At 42.2% G+C, this 21444-nt stretch overlaps 1 protein-coding gene across 1 annotated transcript in view; it reads right to left on the minus strand.

Annotated features, from left to right (window-relative positions):
• FGF1 (fibroblast growth factor 1) overlaps nt 1-21444 on the minus strand; it is a 95038-nt gene that overhangs the window by 24096 nt on the left and 49498 nt on the right. Inside the window, exon 2 of the mRNA XM_077326938.1 lies at nt 1365-1569. Coding sequence (XP_077183053.1) covers nt 1365-1533 — 169 coding nt within the window. The 5' untranslated portion in view covers nt 1534-1569. The remainder of the gene's footprint in view (nt 1-1364; nt 1570-21444) is intronic.

A 21444-nucleotide genomic window follows, 5' to 3' on the forward strand; every position in this document is an offset into this window, starting at 1 on the left:
CAGTTCTAGGTGTGATCATGCACACAGCCTAGGACTGCCATGTCCTCCCAGGCCACTGAGGGGTACAGTGGCCAGATCCAGGTTGGAAAACGCCTGGTGATTTGAGGAGGTAGTCTGGGGAGCACAGGGGACTCAGTGGGGCACAGTGCCATACAGTCTACCCTTCATGGCAGCTGTTCTCTCCAGTGAAACTGATCTCTGTAATCTGAAGATGACCTGTAATTCTAGGGGGTCTTCAGGTCCCACCTGGAGGCTAGCATCCCTAACATAGCCATACAAGAAAAAGCTCTTTTCTACTTAACACTAGTAAGAAAGACTCAGGGCCTTTTGCTTGACTTTCCTAATGAGTGTGGCTGCCATTAAACTGAAGCTCCCACTCCCACATCCACATTTAATAGGTTGAGTAAAATAAATTTGAGCTCTAACACAGACTTATTGCAGTGAATATTTCCCAGTGCCTATTCCGGTTCATTGTGACCTCCAGAGATATGGAAATGGTGGTAAATAAGCTGGTGCCATTTTCATGCCTTTCCTCCCTTAAACACTACCAGGGAAATGCATGGGAAAATAGGATTTAGCATCAGCCACATGTCCCCCATGATTTCTAATTAAGCCCTTAAAGCACCTTGTAAGCCACAATGTCCTTCTGACCTTGTTCATGGTAAAGGAAAGACAACTTGAATATGCAGTGTGTGGTAGATTTCTTCCTGATAATGTACAACTTTTACTTTGCAGAATCACACTCTCCCAACTATACTTCTGTTAGATTTGTAGTTATCCTAAGTCTGGCTATGAATTGCATTTCAGGGGCTGGCATTTAGTCATTTAATAAAAAAATTAAAAATGAAGGCCCTCTTTGTGTATATATGTACCTTTGGCACCATTTTGGTTTGCATGTGGTAAATATCATCATGGTTCACTGCTATGCAGAAGAGAAGACTTGGTGTGAAGCACCACTTGCCTGCTCTTTCTTGGTTGACAAAAGAACTGTGCAAAATGCCACCATTCAAAAGAGAAAATTAAGGGGGGGGGACTAAAAGTAATGCTAGCCATCTACAACAGGAATTTTAAAACTGTGTTCTCAGGATGTGTAATGTCCATTATCACGCATCCCTCAATGGGAACAGTGATGGCAGACAAACTTTCCTGGTCAGAAGCTTGCATACTATCCCTGATGTTCTCAATCAATGCCCAGTCACATGGGAAAACTGGGCATGTTCTCAGTGCATGGTAAGTCCACCCATGAACCCTTGCCAATACACAAGGGGCCCATGGCAAGTATTCAGAGGTTCATTAGGAGACAGGAAGAACTCCTTGAGGTAGAAAATCTCTGAAGCCAAAAAGCAAGGCCCAAAAAAGCTTACTGTGTTGGTCATTTCGGTCCCTCGTGCCGTCAACTTTGCCATCCGGACGTATCCTCAAATAGTGGCCTCCGTTGCTGCAGTAAAGCAGCTTGGGCTTCTTGTAATTTGCCATTGGAAGGACAAACTTTTCTGTCAGAGCCATGAATGTTGTTATTTCCCCTTCGGCCATTTCTTCTTTGCCTCTTTGGGTGTCAGGGCTTCACACCTGGATGAGAAATTCAAAACAGTAGCAATCATAGCAACAGAATACTCAGTTCACTTGCTGCCATTGTCTACTCAAAACAGGTGACCTGTGTACAATTAACTGTGTACACATATGTAAACTCCTTTTCTCTCACAGTCCCACTCAGGATTCTCTTTTCCCTCTCTATTCAGGGTCCAGGTCTGAACAGAACAGAACAGGACTATCTCCCTCCTCTTTCTATCTTCTAAATAAAACTATTTTATTCTTTTAAGCAATTTGGTGCTTTACTCTCTTTACATTTAACTCTGCTGTCTCTTAATTCAGACACCTCATTCGGCTGCATATTGATCCAGGACTCAATCCACATACATGGAATAATGCACTTCCAGCGTGCTGTTGCAGCTGGCTTTTTCTGGGCAAATCTGCTTCTAAAGTGCATTGAAAGTACGTTATCATAGAAAGAAGCTCTCTATCTCCACAGCCTTTACACACACAATGGAGAAGTGTTGTCTTGTAGAAATAAAATGGTTAGTTCCATCTTGAATCCATATTAATGATGGAACAGTATCGGTTTCTAACCAACCCCTCCCACCTTTCACTGCCTTTTTCATCACCCTGGACAAGACTGAATGGCTTGAGAAGTCCATTGGCCACAAAAAGAGAAAGAACAGCATTATTCTATGTAACAGTGATTCAAAAGTAAGCTTTGGCATTCCGTTTTTGTCCAGATTTTCAATGTAGGCCTGGCAGAACAGCTCTGTTTTGCAGGCCCTGTGAAACTGTCCTAGGTCCCACAGAGCCAAGATCTCCCCAGGAAGATTCCCTGACCTACCCAAGCATATTCAAACCAGGGCATGTCTCTCAAGCCAAAGTTTTCTGACAGAGCACATCAATTTCTGCAGGCACAAGGAAGCAATGTGATAAGTTCTAGCACTGTCCACATCCAGGAACTTAAATGCCAACTCACAAGGGTGTTGGAAGAAATTATTCTGTGTGAAATTCCAGGCTGTTGTTGCAAAGGCTGTGCTTCTTCACCCTCTGAAAGCTGACCTGAAAGTTCTCTGCTGAGGGGAATGTATACAGGAATACAGAAAAAAAAGTGGATGGCATGGCAGACCCAGGGCATTTCTGTACATGGTCAAAAAATAGCGTCACACCTGCTGAGTTGTGTAATGCTACATATAATCACGCTTCCTAGCCCCTCCCTCACCTTTTTTGCTATCTCGCTCTTTTCTGCTGCCATTTTGTGCTTTTTAAAGCAGTAGTTCTCAGTTGAAACGACTATGCATCTAATCATAGATGCATAGTGCTTCTTTATTGCCATTCCTTATGGATTCTTTTAAAAATAAAACTTGTTCCTAATTTGGGGGGGGGGAGCGTAGAGAGGCTTTGTGCTACAACTTTGGGGATAATTTTTTTTCACCTTTGCCTGTACGATTGAATTACAACTATTCGTTGCTCCAGGCAGTTCACTTGGGGAAAAAACCCTCTGTTCTGCTGCCACTGCCTCTCCCCTCACACGCATGTGCACACACACACACACACACATCTACTACCCACAAAGAGTTTGCTGCTGCTGCCTCCCCTCCCCTACAAGCACACACATGCACACACACACTCCGCAGAGTTCCCTTGCTGCGGGTGGCAGGGGTGCCTGCTTGGGGGCCTTTCTCGCTGGCTGGCTGCCTCTTGCCATGCACTTGCAGCTCCTTGCCTGCCTCTCAAGAAAGGGAGGGAGGGAGGAGAGAGTGCCCAGCTCTCCCCATGTAATCTGATGGGGAGGCTTCTTCAAAGGAGAGATGTTTGGAAAAAATTATTTCTGCCATTGCCTGCATGCTTGTCCACCAGAAGAGGGGGGCAGGAGCAGGGGCGGGACGAGGCAGGCGCCTTGCACATTTGAGCCATCCTTAGGTAGCGCAACATATGTTGGTGAATCCACTTTTGGGGATTCACCAACTAGCACTTTAAAATGGACTATGTAGCTGGCCAGATGCTGCTCAGATGCTGCATGTTGGCAACGTTATGTGGAGGGGCCAAAATATAATGAGTCTGAGTCCAGTGACACCTTTAAGACCAACAAAATTTTATTTGAATTATAAACTTTCAATGCATGCACACACAAGTTTATACCTTGAAGAAAACTTCACAGGTCTGGACTCAAACTTTGTTCAGTTGCTTTAGATCAACATGGCTACCCACCTGAATCTATACCCAAACCTTCACTTACCAGATACAGGGGGCAGCAAAATAAAACCCTAAGCCAGGACTCACCCCTTACATATGTTAAAAACAGAAGGGCTAGGCTAGGATGTTTCCCTGGTGCACCTAGGAGGCCAATGATCCAAGTGCTTCTCTAGATCATTTTAGCAGAACCAGTCTGCCGGACATTTGGAAATGATTTTGTTAATTTCACATTACTGTACTCCTATAAGACTCCACACTATTTTTAGAATGCATGCTTGCTTGCCAGCAGCTTTTGACTCCACACAAGAAGTTGAATGAATACTATTTTCCGCCCCCATTGTCCTGTTGTGCTAGACATGAACGCTGTTCTCATACTTTTATGACCATGTCATTGGTATTCCATGCACAGCTCCACTCATGGCCCTGCTATTATTCTTTTGGCAAAGGGACGTTGGGCTTTACGGGAATGAATATGTGAGCATGGAAGACAGACAGACAGAGAGAGAGAGAGAGAGAGAGAGAGAGAGAGAGAGAGAGAGAGAGGATGCAAACCAAAGACAACATCCATGGACTTTATTTTTCTGGTTAGAAGCCTAACCTCTTATTGATTAAAAAGCTTGGAGAGGAGCATGAATTTTCATCCAAGATGCTAAGCAAGAGACATCTTTTTTCCAGCAGCTCTGCAGCACTCCACAGAGCAAAGGAAATGGTCCAAAGGCTGATGCCTTGTCAGGAAAGTTTTTGTGGCCCTTCCCAGCAGGGGTGAAAATAATGTATGTTTCTTTCTGATACCGGTTCTGGGGGAGCAAGCAAAGCCCAAGATGGCAGGTATACAAGTCAGGTATGCCATGTCAGTGTATACTGGCTTATTTTCACCCATCCTTCCAGATTTTTTCACCCATCCTTTGCAGTTTCAGAATCTTGTAGGACAGTAATAGACAACAGCAGCTATAAAAAGGAGGATGCTAGGTTGTAGTTAGGGCTGTCAACCACCGAGGCCTGAAGAATCCTAGAATTACAACTGAGTTCCAGACTACAGTAGAGATGCCCACCTGCAGGTGGGACCTGGGGACCCCCTGGAATTACATCTTGAAGGGTGGACTGTATGGCACTGTACTCTGCTGAAGTCCTTGTCCTTCCCAGGCTGCATCCCCAGATCTCTAGAAGTTTCACAGCTTAGACCTAGTAAGCCTAATCCCTATCCCCTGCCAGATGTTGGGGGACCTGGCAACCCAAGACTACAGAGATCAACTACCCTGGAGCAAACAGTTGATTTAGATGGTGGCATTATACTCTCCTGAGATCCATCCCAAAACGATGCCCTCCTCAGGCAACATCCCCCAAATCTGGAGCTGGCAACCCTAGTTGCAACCTTTTTACCATGTCTCGACGGCTTTTTTAAAAGTAATGTGTAGCTTGGCTCCATTGTGAAATACATCTGAGTTGGCATTCTGCAAAATCATCAGTTTTTGTACTTAGAATGTGATCTGACATGGAGGCACTACTCCAAGGCTGCCAACTCTAGCCTGGGAAATTCTTGGAGATTTGGAAGAACAGCCTGGGGAGGATAGAGTCTGGGGAAAGAAGGGAGAATCCACTTTCCAAAGCAGTCATTTTCTTCAGGGCAATTGATCTTTGTAGACTCAGAAAACTGTTATTGGCATACACAAACACAACCCAAAGCATCAAAATGGGTTAGACAAGAGTTCGTTCCTGCACTAGCAAACGTAAGTTATTTATTTGAAACCTGCTTCCAAGGGAATCGGCTACCCTGGCAAGTTTAATGAGATCCTTTTCTGAAAGCATTAATTTGATGATGAGGGATTTAGAATTGACTTTGGAATTTAAATCCATCAAATATGACTGGATAGAAGCTCATTGGGGAGAGAGGACTGGACATTCCAAGACAATATGTGGGGACTTTACAGCCATGTAGACAGAGTCTTTTGCAGGTGGAAATCTGATAGAATCTTTGTATAATTTGGGGAGAACTCCAGCCTGCACTGGCAACCTTAGTTTATATATAAAAATCTTTATTAGGCTGAAAATAAGAGCCACTCTCACTCAAAAGATGCCAGCTAAGATCCACGGTCTCTTGATCCAGCATAAGATGCCTTTGTTTCCTAGGTATTGCCTCAATGTTTTGGAATCTGTCCCTTTGTATTGCTGTCCCTAAATTGTTCCAGTGTTTGCTTTTAGGGACTTATGCTACTTATTCTATTTTTTATTATCATGGTGTTGTTGATACTATTGAACTTGTATTGATACTAAAAAGCGGCCGCGAGTAAGCGTGGCCTCCGTTGATGCGGCGAGGGCGCCTGGGAGCGTCGTGGACCCAGCTGGGTCATCGGCGCGCCGCAGCGCGCCGATAAGGGGCGGGGGCTGCCGGCCTTTAAAAGGTTTGGAGCGGGACATGCCCTTTTGGCAAAACGACGCAGCCCGGACAGCTACCCTCCCATCCCTCCCTGAGATGTTGTATTTCTTTCAGCATCGCAGCCGGGTTATGCCAGGTAGGGAGCCTGTTGGCGGGGAGCCCGTCTGCGCACGGGACTCCCTGGAGTAGGGGGTCTTATTAATGAGACCGGCCGTTAACCGGGCGCGGCCTACCCGGCTGGGTGGCCAGGGGCCCGGGGCCAAGCGGGTAGGGGACCCAATAGAGGTGGATGCCCGTTGGGTCCTCCAGGGCCGCTTCCCAGGGATCCCGCGGCGGAAGGCTTCCCATCCTCCCGGCTGGGAGCGAGGCGTGGAGCCGGAGCGCCGCGGATTGGTTGGTCAGCCGGACGGCTGACAAGGTTAGGCTCCCTTACCGGCATTCGGGCCAACCCTCCGTGGGGAGGGGTCCTGTTCAATAAAAAGCTGCGGCCAAGTTGTTGCCAAAAAACTGGATTTGCGTCGTTACTGGGGAGAGTCTCCACCTGCTAGTCAATGTGCTTGTCATCCCCTTGGATACTTGGACCTTTATAATATACAGACCCTGATTGTGCACTCTTTAACTGGGAAAGGCTATTTTTAAGTTTGATACTATATGGAGAGTAATTAAGCCCCTCAGGTTAAATACAAATACTTTTGGTATTACAAAGTAAATGAATGTTAGCCAAAGCAGAGAGCTTGGATGACAATTCAGGTTTTTGTTTTTTGTTTTTAAATGACAGAAGGTGCTATAGTAGTCCCATTGCAGTAAGAAGGCCAGGACAGAACAGTAAACCAGACAGAGGTACAGCAGTTTTCCAGGCCCTCTGCTGAGTTGTTGGCACCTGTAAATCAACCCCCCCCACCCACCCAACCTACCTGACTGGGGAGAGGTTGTCCCAAATGAAATTTTGGAGATGATAAAATCCCTGAAGTTACAAAAATCCCCATGCCCGGATGGGATACCGCTGGAACTATTAATACAATTTCCTGCATGGTGGGACAAACTTTTTTCAATAATCAATCAGTCTGGCTCAGTCCCACATTCTTGGCTGAATGTCATTATCGTCCATATAAGAAAGGAAAACCTGATATTCTGGGGAACATTCATCCCATTAATTTACTGGCAATCTCAGATAAGCTATATGCCAGATTCCTGGCTCAAAAATTGACCACATGGAGCAATGTAAATGACATGGGACCTGAACAGATTGGCTTCAAAAAGGGGACTCAGTTTTAGATCATTGTTCAATACTTGGCTTCTCAAGATAAAAGATAAAAATATTCGAGACCTGCAAAAGGGAAACTTTTTGCAGCATTTATTGATCTAAAATCAGATCCTATCTTTAGGGAACATCTGTGGGAGAAGCTTGACTCTCTAAAAATAGATCAAAGACTTCTCAATAAAACAATTTCACAAAGGAAATACGGGTCCGATCAATTATACAGCAGAAGGAGCACTTGCAAATAAAGTAAACATCGATACTGGGGTAAAACAGGGATGCATTTTAGCTCCACAGCTTTTCAGTCTCTTTTTAAGTGACCTCCCTAAGGTCCTGTCCGAGGTCATTGGACACCCGCAGATCCTAGGGAAAAGCCCTACGCCACTACTGCTATATACTGATGACACAGTAATCCTATCAAGAACAAGATTAGGTCTATTGAGATACATTCATGCCTACATTAACAACCAATTAACAACAACAATTCATGCCAAAACAACTTACTTCAAATAAATGATGGGTTTTGCTACTAGGAGGCATAGATATAGATGGAAAATGAGATCCAGCAACCCCCCCATTTCAAATATCTGGGCATAAACTTTTCCTGCAACAACAACTGGGCAGAGCACAGGAGATCTGCCACAAAATCTATTAAAAGTCAGCTGGCACTGCTATCTAAATTCTTTCATTGTAAAGGTAGTAAGAATCTACCAGCTGTAATGAAAGTGCTCAAATCCAAAATATTGCTTTGTCTCCTTTATGAGGTCCCAGTGTGGATTGAGGCAGCAAATGGAGATCTTGAAAAATTGCAAGCCTCTTTCTTGCGGTCACTGCTTGGAGTGCCTAATTGTGAAGGTGATAAAACTCTGGTTGCAGAACTTAGTCAGCAACAAGAGCGTGGAAGCAAACTTTTAAGTACTGGCTTGGGTTGTACTGTAAGACCTACCAGGGGGGCCTGGTTTCTAATCTACTGGAAGATCTCTTTGTGTCCAACTGGTTAGCATTAGTCCAACAGAAAATAGCAACAATGGGATTAGATCTATCATTTATGATTGGACATGGTGGGAAATCAACATTGCTGCAGATTATCCATAGACTGGAGGATCTGGAAATTCAATTTTTGAGATCTGAGGTAGTTTGTTTGTGTTTGCCAAAGCACTGTGGAGTAAAAACAGACTATAGAGAAATGCATCCCTATCTTCATGCATTAGACAATTCACTTTGAAAAAGTGATTTTTTGCTAGCCGTTTAATTTAATGAAAGACAGATTTAATAAGATCCATGTTTCCCAAAGGCTATGCCTGCATGGGTGTCCCACTGGATCATTTAATCTTACACTGTCCTGACTTTGAGAGTAGTCGTCCAGCTTGGAGAGTATCCATCTAGATGGGAAACACTGCATAGGGGTAGCATTGAATGAGAAGGACCCAGCTAAGATGTTTGTGATTGCACCGATCTTAGTCCAGATTTTAGTTGCCAGCTTGGAACGGATGAATGCTACAACTGCTATAACCAAACTTGATTGTCTATAATTGTTCTGTTTTGCAAACCTGGTTCACACCATGTTTGTACTGTATTTTATTTCTGTTTATTCTTTCCTTCTGTTACGCCAATAAAATTTTTGTTGTTGTGATAAAATAATGCTGTTGCTAGAGAGAATATAACAATATTCTCCCATGTATGGATTGGTTGATCCTGTACCTGAATGTTGCCACCCAAATTTAATTGTTATTATTATTAATTAAATTTGTATACCACCCTCCCGAGAATGTCTCAGGGCAGTGAACAACATAATCAGTACAATATACAACATATATTTTAAATTTTTGAAGTCATTAAAATTGTAACCATTTTTTATAAACGTTAAAAAAAACTGTATTAGCAGTTGTCCGGTCAAACTTATTCAGGTTTCTTCCAGCTCACCCCAGATGTTCTACTTGGGCATTTCTGATGGAGGTTCTAATGGGGACTCAATTTGGCCCCAACCAAAAGCATGGCAGAAGAGCTCCATTTTACAGGACCTGTGGAATTGTGTCAGTTCCAACAGGATCCAGGTCTCCTCCAGAAGCTCATTCCACCAAGTAGGGTCCAGGACAGAAAATGTCTTGGTCCTGGTTGAGACCAGATGTCTTTTATGCATTTTAACAGGGTGTTTTAAAGACACACTAGCATCTGCTCCAGTCTATGGGAGGATTTCCTGTTGAAGTCTCTCTCCTTCTTCTAGTTCCACCCTACTTGCTTCATTTGTTGTCTACTCTCAGCTTCCCAGTGGCTTCTGTAACCATGGCTGGCTACCAAAGCTTCCCAGGTAGCTCTGGGCTTTAGGAGAAGAAAAGCTGGTTTTTATACCCTGCTTTTCACTACCTAAGGGAGTCTCAAAGCAGCTTAGAATTGCCTACCTCACTCTGTGAGGTAGGTGAGGCTGAAAGAGCTCTGAGACTTGTGACTAGCCCAAGTTCACCCAGCTGACTGCATGTGGAAGAGAGGGGAATCAAACCTGGTTCTCCAGAATATAGGCTGCCACTCTTAAGCTGGCTCTACAGAACATCAGCCTTCCTTGCTGCCTACAATGACTTAGCTCTGGAAAAACCCTCTTTGAGAACTGGAGCTTGTTGCGTCTTCCTGCATTTGTCAACAGTGTGCTTTCTGACACAATGGTTTGTGACTTCTAAGGCACTGGCAAACCACCAGTATTGAGTCTGCCATGAAAACGCTAGAGGGCATCACCCCAAGGGTCAGACATGACCCGGTGCTTGCACAGGGGATACCTTTACCTTTACCTAAGTACTTTGTAATGGTTTTGCAGCACTGTGATTCTGTACAGCACTCATTGTTTTAAGTCAGTAGCTGCAGCCATCAAAACAACTCAGAATGCAGGAACAGAGATGATAGCTAGCCCCTCAAAACTAACTGGAGTAACCCTCCATGCCATGATGGCACCTATAAGTATTACAACACTGGAACAATAAAAACCCACCACCAGTGAAGCACTGGATTGAGCACCTTAGAACTCTTATCAATATTTGAATGCATGGCATATAGAGAAGCATTGTGCATGGACTCACTTATAGATATTTGGAATCCATTTATACATACTTTTGCATAGGTCTGCCACCCCAGTTGTTACGTTTCTGTCTTTATGTATATTGTTTTCTCTTTTGAGTTTTTTGAAGGAGATTTTAAAAAAGACATTAAACCACTGTGCTGCTATTTTAATAAACTGAGAAAATAAACCACAGTTTCTGGTCCCTGTCATTGATATCAGATGAGTCTCTTGATAACTTTTAAGCAAATGGTATACATATTGAACAAACATGAACAATAAATGTGTTATTTTCAAGAGCCTCCATGTTCCCTGACAGTTCACTTTTCTAAATCTGTGTTTGTCATTTTTTTCAAAAATGCACACGAGCCACTAGTCTGGATCACAGGGGCAAAGCAAACAGTCTCCTTATGAACCAAACCAGTATACACTGTGCTTCCAAAATCAGCGCAGGACATGGAAGAAGCCAGTTCTTCCCCAATCTCCCTTTTCCTTAGTTCTGTTATGTACATCTGCCTGCAAGAAACACACATTCCCTTTGCAAATTAAATGGGGTTCCCACAACTGGATAGATGTGGTGTTAGTATCACGTTTAGCTGTACCCAAGTTAAATATAATGTGAGAATTACTAAGTGCATATACAAAGAACAATCAAGTGTGTACTATATATGGATGGTATGTGCGTTCTCTTTCACTTGTGAACAGAGTTTCTTCTACAGATAGAAAAAGGATTCTCTGGGCAGCTCTCAGCGTTTCTATATAATTGAAAAGCAAAGAAGTAAAGTATCCAAGAAGCTTTTGTGCTGTATAATCCTGTCAACTTTCAAGATGGCGACAGAGCAATAGCAGCTCTCCTACATATTTCCTTTTCTAATTACGTAACTTTTAGAGCATGTTTGGGTTGCTTGTTTCATCGGTGATGCTACCTGAAGTATTTTGAGACTATCCAGCCAAGTTTGGACACTTTAAATATCCAGTAGGACTTATTTATACTTAAAATCTGCAGACTGTTGTGTGCCAATAACTGAGCGCTGCTAATTAAGAGAGTCTCTACTTTGGAGCTCTGTGGAGAAGTCACCTATAGTGAAGACAAAACCCCAATTATCTGTAACTAGCAGCTCCTTACTTTTGGGATGGAATTATTGGTTGTCTGCTGTATTTACAGTTTGTTTCACTTTGTTACACCCTTATTATTAAGAAGACCAGAGGAAGGAAAACTGCACTGAAATTTTATTATTCTCATCATCTCTGAATTTCATCTGCTTTAAATGCTGATGTTTCAATTTTAGAAAATAGCCAGCGTAATTATTTCCAGGTTCTACTAGTTAAGAGCTTAATATGTATTAATATCTATATTTCATCGAATACTAGTAAGAATCAAGGAGAACAACTATGGGACTCCTTGGCTGATACCATAGAAACTTTGCTCCTTCATTATTCAAATTTTTATATTATAGTGGGTGGAGAATTCAATGCTAGAGTGGGCTTGGGGGCAACTGATGGAAGAGGGAATAAGAGTACTCAAATTGCCATCCATGCTTCTCTTCTGGATGGTTTTTCAAAGGGCAGGGTTGTTAACAGATTTGGCCTCAAACTTCTAAGACTGCTTTCTCTGGCCAACTTTATATGCATTTCATGGTACGAGCTTGGATATAATGGGAGGTACTTATTATTATTATTATTATTATTATTATTATTATTATTATTATTATTATTATTATTTCGATTTATTTCCCGCCACTCCCAAATGGCTCGTGGCGGGTTACAGTGTCTTAAAACCCCATTAAAACTCCCATTAAAAGACTTAAAAACCATCACAGCATGGCGGCGCAATAATAAAATCCCCTTTCTACCCTCCTACCTGTCAAGCTAGCATAACTGATTACATTTCAATTTCATCCGATTTACTGAACTTAGTAGCCAGTTTGTTGTAGTGGTTAGGAGTGCCGACTTCTAATCTGGCATGCCAGGTTCGATTCTGCACTCCCCCACATGCAGCCAGCTAGGTGACCTTGGGCTCGCCATAGCACTGATAAAGCTGTTCTGACCGGGCAGTGATATCAGGGCTCTCTCAGCCTCACCCACCTCACAGGGTGTCTGTTGTGGGGAGAGGATTGGGAAGGCGACTGTAAGCCAATGTGAGCCTCCTTCGGGTAGGGAAAAGTGGCATATAAGAACCAACATTCCTTCTTCTTCTTCTTCTTCTTCTTCTTCTAGCTATGCTTGAAGTTGTCGATAGGGCTCCCCACTGAGACTAACACTTAAAGCCACTAGTGATAACTTCTTGAAACCAGTTCCTGAACTAGCGGATGATATAACATCGGGTGCTCAGAGTCTCAGTCTGACCAGCTCCAATCTAAACTATCTCAATTCCTTGCATACCCAAGAAATGGAATCCTTGAGGCACGCTGTTCTGCAGTCAGGTAGTGATGCTATCCAAATCTGGGAAGCCATTACTATCCTTCTGAAACTGTTTCTTATGAACAATAGGCCAATCAGACCTACAATCTTATGCAATCCTGTGGTTAGACCAAGAATGTAAAACCCTCACAAAAGAAATAATCCATGTAATGAGAAAAGCCAGGTGGAATAATGAGTCCTGGACTCCTGGATGGCCCAGCTCTTGTACTTAAGACTATTTTGCTCTCTTATGGATTAGAACTTTTTCTTCATTGAAAAGTATCAAGGAACGCAAGTATCAAGGAATGCACTCTTTTGATAGCATAAGAACCTGTGTTAATGGTTAACTAATCTAGGCTTTCTGTCTGCAAGCTGGTTACACAATCAAGTTTGATTTATTTTATTTTAAGTTTCTTTCTATTATTTTGCCTATTTGAGTGGGGGATAATCTTTCTGGGGATGTGAGAAAAATGAATTCTCTTAACTTATGGTAAAATTCTTTGCCATGATTTGCTAAGAAGTTCAGTGTGACAGATGAATTAATCTCCAGGCTATCTACTGCCTCCTTTGTTACCTTTGCCATGGTTTTAAAATATATATATACAAATGGAAAATGGCTTGCAAGAGTGACACCACATGGTTGAGTCTGGTATAACTGCAATTTCTTTCCTTCAGAATAAGCATGCTCATTCTGAAGGATCCTCAGGGCAAAGCTACATGGCATATCTGACCCATGCCAGGTCAGATGAACATCAGGGGAACTCACTCAGTGCTGCAAAGGAGTTCTGCAAGTGGGGAGAAGGAATTTCCCCTTTCCCTTCCCTTCCACTTTCTCTAGCAGAAAGAGGCAGAAGAACAGCTTATACCCTGCTTTTCACTACACGAAGGAGTCTCAAAGCAGCTTACAATCTCCTTCCCTTCTCCACCCCTGAACAGACAAGGCTGAGAGGGCTCTGAGAGAACTGTTACTGACACAAGGTTGCCCAGATGGCTGCATGTGGAGGAGTAGGAAAGCAAACCCAGTTCTTCTGATTATAATCTGCCATTCTTAGCCACTACACAAACTGACTCTTAGGGAGCTTTTCAGCCCCTTTCTGCTGTGGAAAATGGAGTGGAAGAGAAACAGGAGTCTCTTTCTCCCTGTCCCACCCTTACAGTGCCAATTAAACAAGTGTTTCTACATGTGATTGCCACGCCAGTTAACACATCTGTGATCTGACACATGTCAGGTGTATCATGTATCTTGGCCCTCGGTGACAGTGGAAAGATTTAGAATCAAGGAAAAAGTTCTCCCCCCCAAAAAGATGTGTGATTCCTGTGCATTCATGCATTTTGAAAATTCAAACCTTCTGCAGTAGGGCAGTCAAATGTCCATTTCTGAGAATGTTCTCCTACTATTTGTAAGCTTCTAAATGTCATTGATTGTGACTCTAAGCAACAGTGCAAGTGTACACAAGAAAACAAGGAAAATGTGTTGTAGTTGTGCACACTAAGCCCACAAATTACAATCTTATTCCATTGTGCAATTTGAAGATTTCCTTTTCAAAAGCCTGATTTATATACTTATATACTAGAAACTACTTTCCAGTTTTCCCCTTCATTGCTGCTAGTCCTCCCACAGCTTTTATAGAATATTTTATTTCATTGCTACCTAATTTGCCAAAAGCCTGCAAACCTTTGGACCTTTTCCAATATGCTTTTGTTTCACATTTGTACTTGCTCTATCATATATTCCACTCTTTATATGTGTTTTGTGATTGAACTATGTTGCTTTCTAGATGGTCTGGCATAGAGTTTCTCAACTGGGGTTTCGCAAAACCCTGGGGTTTCCTGGGGGGCCCCAAGGGGTTTTGCAAGAACAGGCCGGAAAAACTAATTTTAAAATATTTTTATTACTGATTTTAAAAATATTCTGGTTAGATGACCATAAATGGTCACGCTAACCTCAGATATGATATGCGTGGCCTACGGGGTTTCTCAACAGTAAAAAGGTTGCGAAACTCCGGTCTAGCAAGTTTCTCTTCTAACTTCCTTATTAATCCATTTAACAACCTATGTTGCCTTCTATGTCACTCAGTTCTTAGGACTCTTCTGCACATTATCACATGAAGCCTGCTGCACGGCAAAGCAGGAAAAATAATAGTGACTCACCAGCACTCCTGTCTCACATGTTTCTGGCTGCTTTTTGTTTGCGTTGCATTCCTCACAAGCTTCCAGAAAAGTGAGAGCAATGCGCTTTAGGCTTGTTGCATTTGGCCCGCCGACCACTGTCAATCACTTTGGCTAACCAATCCCCTCCAGCCATGGCTGATTGACATGTGAACTTCCGGTGATTGCCATTTTTTTAAATGGACTTATTCATTTAAATGACTCTCTGCATATTCATGGAGGCACAGTCAATCACAGCAGAGGCATGTGACCGCCTATTTGTTGCTCCAGGTAGTTCTCCATTTTTAAAAAGGAGGAGGCGCTCTGCAGCTGACAAATATTATCAGAGCATGTACAGATGGCGGTGGTGGGCACGGTGGCAGAGTCAACCAAGGACATGGGCCCGAACAATCCCAGCAGGCTGTCATCACTTCTCTGTCTCCTTTGCCTCCACACATTTCTGTGACTGCTGGCCTGCTGCTTGTCCACCAGTTGCTAGCGCTTTTTTGGTCAGTGAATCCACTTTTTGGGATTTACCAACTTGCGCTTTAAAATGGTGGACATCACAAGCAGTTTGCTGGCCTGACACGGAGGTTGGCGACGTCATGTGGAGCGGCTGGAATATTGTGTCTTCAAAGGGTAAGTATGAAGATAAATTTATGACATGCAGAAAAGCCCTTAGATTACATATGTAAAAATCCTGGGGTTAGACAGCATTAGTGCTGAATGTTATCATTACTGTTTGACTTAAGTACTGTTTGACTATGAGAACAATAAATGAAGCAGCAGTCTTCAGATCCTTAAACAAGGAAAGGACACAAGTCTGAAATCTTTAGACCATTGTCACTGTTGAATGTGGATTGGGGAAATCTCCCCCAAAATCCAGAATCTGAACTTTGTATTAAAAGAACTACTTAACAGCACTATGAATATCCCAGCAACTGTTCTGATTATTTTAACTGATTTTAATAGTTATTTGCTTGTTTACATTAACTTACTGACTGATTTTTGTCTTATGAATTGTTGGATTGGATGTTTTTTTAATGAAACTTGTTGGAAACCACCCCAAGCTGGCTCTGACCAGAGGGACAGAGAGCAAGCAAGCAAGCAAGCAAATAAATTAAATAAATAAGATAGATATGAAGCTTATATGAAGACACAGGGAAAAGATACAGGCAGAAAAATAAAACAATGTACTTGGTAATTTCAGTCAGTAACCTTTTATTGGCGTAAAAAGTATAAGACATATAAAAATACGGTTTAAAATTTCAACAAAATAATAAAATGGGGTTACATGACCAAACAGATCTTAAAATGATTAAATAAACTATAAGAGATAAAATACAAGGTAGGCAGCATATTATAAAAGCATCTTAGTTAAAACTCTGGCAACTAAAATGGTTATCTCTGGGTCTGTCAGAGAGCAGAAATTGCAAGGTCATAGATTTACTTACAGAAGGCTTGTTTCCCAGCAAGGCAACAAAGCTGTCATCCCGACACTGCTCATATAAGGGGCAGTCTAACAAAATGTGTGAGACAGAGTCAGGGCAACCAGAACCACACGGACAGAGTCTCGCATGGTATGGGATATGGTGGAATCTTCCCTCTAAGACCTTTGAGGGGAAAGCATTCATTCGTGCGAGGAGAAAAGCTCTTCTCAGGGGTGGGACATCAAGGAGATGCAAATATGAAGGCATAATATTTCTCTGCATAATGATGCCAAAGAATGCTGGTGAGCAGACTCGAGGCTGGGTAGGTATGAGTTCCTGCTGCTCATGGTCTAAAATTCTCTGTTTAATAATCCGGAAGATACATTTTTCTTCCAGAGGTAGAAGGGAGTTCAGATCAATGCCAATGGAGACTAATTTTTGTTCAATAGCCTGGAACCATTGAAATTTAAGAGGGTCACTTTTTAGACAAGTTAAAAGGCTGCCAGTTTCTATTCTAAAAAACAGTCTGACCCAAAATTTAAAAGTAGCTATCCAGGCCCTTGTCTCTACCCTAATTTGGCCAAATTCTGCGCAAATGGCATGGTAGGAGACACAGTTGGGAACCCCTGCAATTTGCCTATAGAAAGCAGATTGAACACCCTCAATAGATTTATTAAAGGCAGGAACCCATAAGGGGCATCCAAACAGGAGCTGGGACATTACTTTGGCATTAAAAATTTTAATTGCTGCAGGGATAAATTGGTTACCTTTCACAGAGAAAAAGAACTGTTTTATCAAAGAAGATGAGGATTTGGCCAGATTGATAGCTCGTTGGCAGTGGGAGCTCCATTTCTGGTTATACTGGAAGGTAACACCTAGATACTTAAATGTTTTGACTTGTTCTATTGAAGTGCCTCCAATAGACCAAGTCATTGCATGCCAGCTCTTAGAGAAAACCAAAACTTTTGTTTTACCATAGTTAATTACTAACTTATTATCTTGGCAATATTGGTAAAAGGTGGATAAGTATCGTTGTAAGCCAACCCTTGTATATGAGAGTATTGTAGTATCGTCGGCATACAACAACAAAGGAATATGCTGGGAACCAAGTTTTGGGGGATGACCATTAATTGGTTCCAGTTTTAACGCTAAATCATTAATGAATAAATTGAACAACAAGGGGGCCAGAATACAGCCTTGCTTAACTCCAATGGTCATTGGAATCTTGGAGGTTAAGTCTCCCTTTGAAGAATACCGGACTTGGCAGGAGGTGGACACATAAAGTTTTTGGATGAGAAACACAAGTCTCGGTTCCATACCCATTGATCGCAATTTATTCCAGAGCATATCCCTATCTATCTTATCAAAGGCACTTTTAAGATCTATAAAAGCTGTGTATAGCCTCTTACCATTTTGGGACGTATATTTCTCGGCCAGGCATGAAAGAGTTAAACAATGATCTATAGTAGAGTTACCCTGCAAGAAACCAATCTGTTCAGGACCTATAATTCTTTGAGAGCGAGCCCAATCAGTTAGGCGCCGTTCGAGATGTTTTGCATAAATCTTACCTATAATTGATAATAAACTAATAGGTCTAAAATTATTAGGGTCATTATGGTCACCCTTTTTAAACATGGGAATAATGATTGAATTCAACCAAGAACTTGGGACAATCCCATGTAAGTCAATTAAGGTAAATAAGTTGGCCAAGGGAGGAGCCCACCATTTAGGGTTGTTTTTTAGAAGTTCAGCTGAAAGGGCATCCTGGCCTGGGGCTTTGCCTATCTTAAGGCTCAGAATTAGTTCCTCTACTTCGTCAGGCAAAACTGGGGACCATCTAGGGACATTAGTTGGGATGGAGTCATTCAGCAGATTTTCTGGAGCTGCTGGGACATTAAATAGAGCAGAAAAATGATCAACCCAAACTTGGGGGGCAATAATAAGTTCTAAATTATCAGTCTTCCCCCTCAAGGGTCCTCTTACAGCTGACCAGAATGCTTTGGAATTTTTGGATTTAACAATGTCAAATAGGCGGGCCCAATTATCGTGAGAGTAAAGCCGTTTTTTCTCTCGGATAAGACAATTATACTGTTTTTTTTGTTCAAAGTAACTGTGGATAATAGTCTGATCCTCTGACGATTGGGCCTGTCTAAATAGCTCTCTCAGGGTTTTTTTTGAGATATGACATTCTTGGTCAAACCAGGAGGAATTGCTGCCTTTGTTACAGACTGGTTGTGCTTTAAGGCCGCAAAGGTCAACTATCTGAGAATACAGCTCTACAGCAGTCATAGGTGAGCTTGAGTTAATTAAAGTCTCCCGAAGTTCTATCATTCTTTCAGATTCCAAAAGAGATGTGATCTCTTTCTCCATCTTAGCGGACCATCTAATCCGTTTCAAACAAGATTCAGTGGGAACTGCTGGTAGAGATACACTGGGACTGCAAACATCTATCCCAGTATGATCCCAGTTTAGAGTCAGTGGAAGGTGGTCACTCTCAGTACGTGACTCTATGGAGAAAGAAGAAATATTTTGGAAGCAGTTAAAAGTGCATAAGCCGTAATCAATCACACTCTGTCCTCGAGGGGACGCGAATGTGAAATCTGCAGATGTGGGAAACTTGCTTTGACCATTTAATATCAGAAAATTGTGCTCTATACAGAATTCAGTTAATTTGATCCCTGCCTCATTAACGACACTGTCCTTTGAGTTCCTCAAAGGCCAAATGGAGGGTAGTAAGTCCTCATCATCTTCCCCAAACCCCAACCTTGCAAAGATATCATTATTATTAGTGCCAATTCGAGCATTAAAATCTCCTAAAATAATGAATTGTGCTGAGGAGTGGTCCTTATATATTGAAAATATAAAATTAGAAAATTTGGCCCAGTTTTGGTTGAGAGTCAAATAATTCTGGGCAGGAGGGAGGTAAACATTGATTATTATTAGTGAGGAATTATTCCAGTGCAATAGGATGGCCATAGCTAAATTTTGGCAGCAGCCTAAAATAGAAGGGTTAGCAACAGAGTCAATCTTCAGCAAGGTGGAAATGCCCGCTTTGAAACGTCCCTTGGGCTCATTTTTATAGGCTGGTAAGTTAAATGATGTAAATCCCTTGAGATGAATTTTTTCTTGAAACCAAGTTTCCTGGAGGAGAATACAATCAAAGGAGGTTAAGAATTCCGCAAAATCAGAGTCTCCGGATTTGTTTTTCCATCCAGCGATGTTCCAGGATGCTATCCGAAGTCTAGGATGGGAATGGTCTCCAAATAGTCAATCATTTCTTGCCGCTGGTTCTTCAGGTTGCGTCCACTGGGGAGAAGGATCAGAGTTGGTCTGAGTGGGCTCCTCCCCTTCTGGGGTCTTATGATCTCCCTGGAGAGATTTTGCTTGTGGAGATTTTCCTTTCACGTTTGCATTAGTCTTTGGCATATTATGGGATGAGGTGGAAGGTGAAGAATCTAACAACAGCTTCTTTTCTTCAATCATCTTATAAAGTTCCCTGGATGCAACGTGTGGTGTTTTATTTGCTAATTCTGAAAATTCCTGGGCCAGAGATTTAGTATTGGATTGGTTGTTTTGTCTTTGGCTCAGCAAAGTACTAAGAATTATTCGTGAGTCCAACTCAAAATCTTCTCTGTGATCTGTTGGCTGTGATGATGCCATGGGTCTTTCTATTCTCTTTCCTTGAGGATTTGCTTCAAGTTCATCTCTTGACCCCCTCGGTTTATTTTTTTCTTCCATTTCCGGGCCTTTAAATGGGTCTGGTTTCCTCACACTCACCTCCATTGCTGAACAGAAGGTGGATTCTAAAGCTGGCATTGAGTCAGGAGTTACTGGTCTCCCTTCACTTGTGTTTAGGGAGAGATCTAAGTCTATTTGGCTTTCTTTGTGGCTGCTATTCTTTGCTCTTAAAGTCTGAATAGTCTGGACAGGTGGTTAAATTCCTTGAACTTTTACTTAGATTTATTCTTGTACTCTGTTGATTTGTCAGCTTTGACTTCTTTAGATTTCCTTTTTGTAGGGAGGTTATTACTCCTTTCCTCCTACATATGTTGCTATTTGATAGCTTTTTAGAAGTAGATAGTTCCTTCTCTCCTGTAATTATGTCGATCAATCCCAGGCAGCTTTTAGTTGCTAACAATGGAGCAGTGATTACTTAAATAAATAACATTGAAAGTTTAACTTCTTTTCCTATATGCTGCCAAGGCCGCTGATATGGTAGAATAGCCATTCTTATTCAGAGTACTTGAGAAATGTAATGTTTGTCCCCAGTTCAGAATCTGGGTTAATTTGATTTATTAAAATCTGCAGCTTGAATTTCAATTAATCCATAATGGGTGACTTATTAATGATTAAATTTCTAATGGATATAGGTTATGACTAAATTTGGGTCTTGCAGCTCTTTTCTAATCAGAGTAGCAAGCTCCCAAATCAACTGGAGTCAATGTTAAAACTTTGCTTAGAACTGCACTTTAAGCAAGTGACATATGGCAGAAAACAAAATATGGGGGCAATTCCGCACAACGGGCAATTTCGCTAAATCGAAACAATGGAGGTGATATTTTTCCGCGCCTCCTCCCTCCCCTGGACGTCAATCAAAGAGAGCAGCCAATTAATGATTGTGTTCGTGTTTCCCTTTAAAAACTGTTTTTTAAAAACACAAAAACACCAGTAGCAAAGCATATTTGTTCATTCAATGTATCAGAAAGTCCTTTTTCACTGGCTTAGGAGCTAGCGTTTACTCGTTTACACGCTCTGAAAGTAAACCCTTCCCCCAGTGCTATTTCTGGCTGAAATTATGGGCAGATTATGAAATTATGGTCGAACGGGGGGCTGTATTGTGCTCGGAAACTTTACGGACAATTGCTTGTGGAGGGATTTCAGCCAAAGCAGCATCGCTTATTCGTTGCTTTGGCCAGTTTAAGGGGGGGGAAATGGCGATCGCAACGCCGAAAGCTCGGGTGGAAGAGATTAGGGAGGGACATGCTTGCTACCACTGTATTGAGAACGCACGTGTCTTTTTTGGATGTGTTACAGATTGTACTCAAGAGTTCCCAAGAGT

This window comes from Paroedura picta, chromosome 3, assembly GCF_049243985.1.
Source record: "Paroedura picta isolate Pp20150507F chromosome 3, Ppicta_v3.0, whole genome shotgun sequence".
In the NCBI taxonomy this organism is placed as follows: Eukaryota; Metazoa; Chordata; class Lepidosauria; order Squamata; family Gekkonidae; genus Paroedura; species Paroedura picta.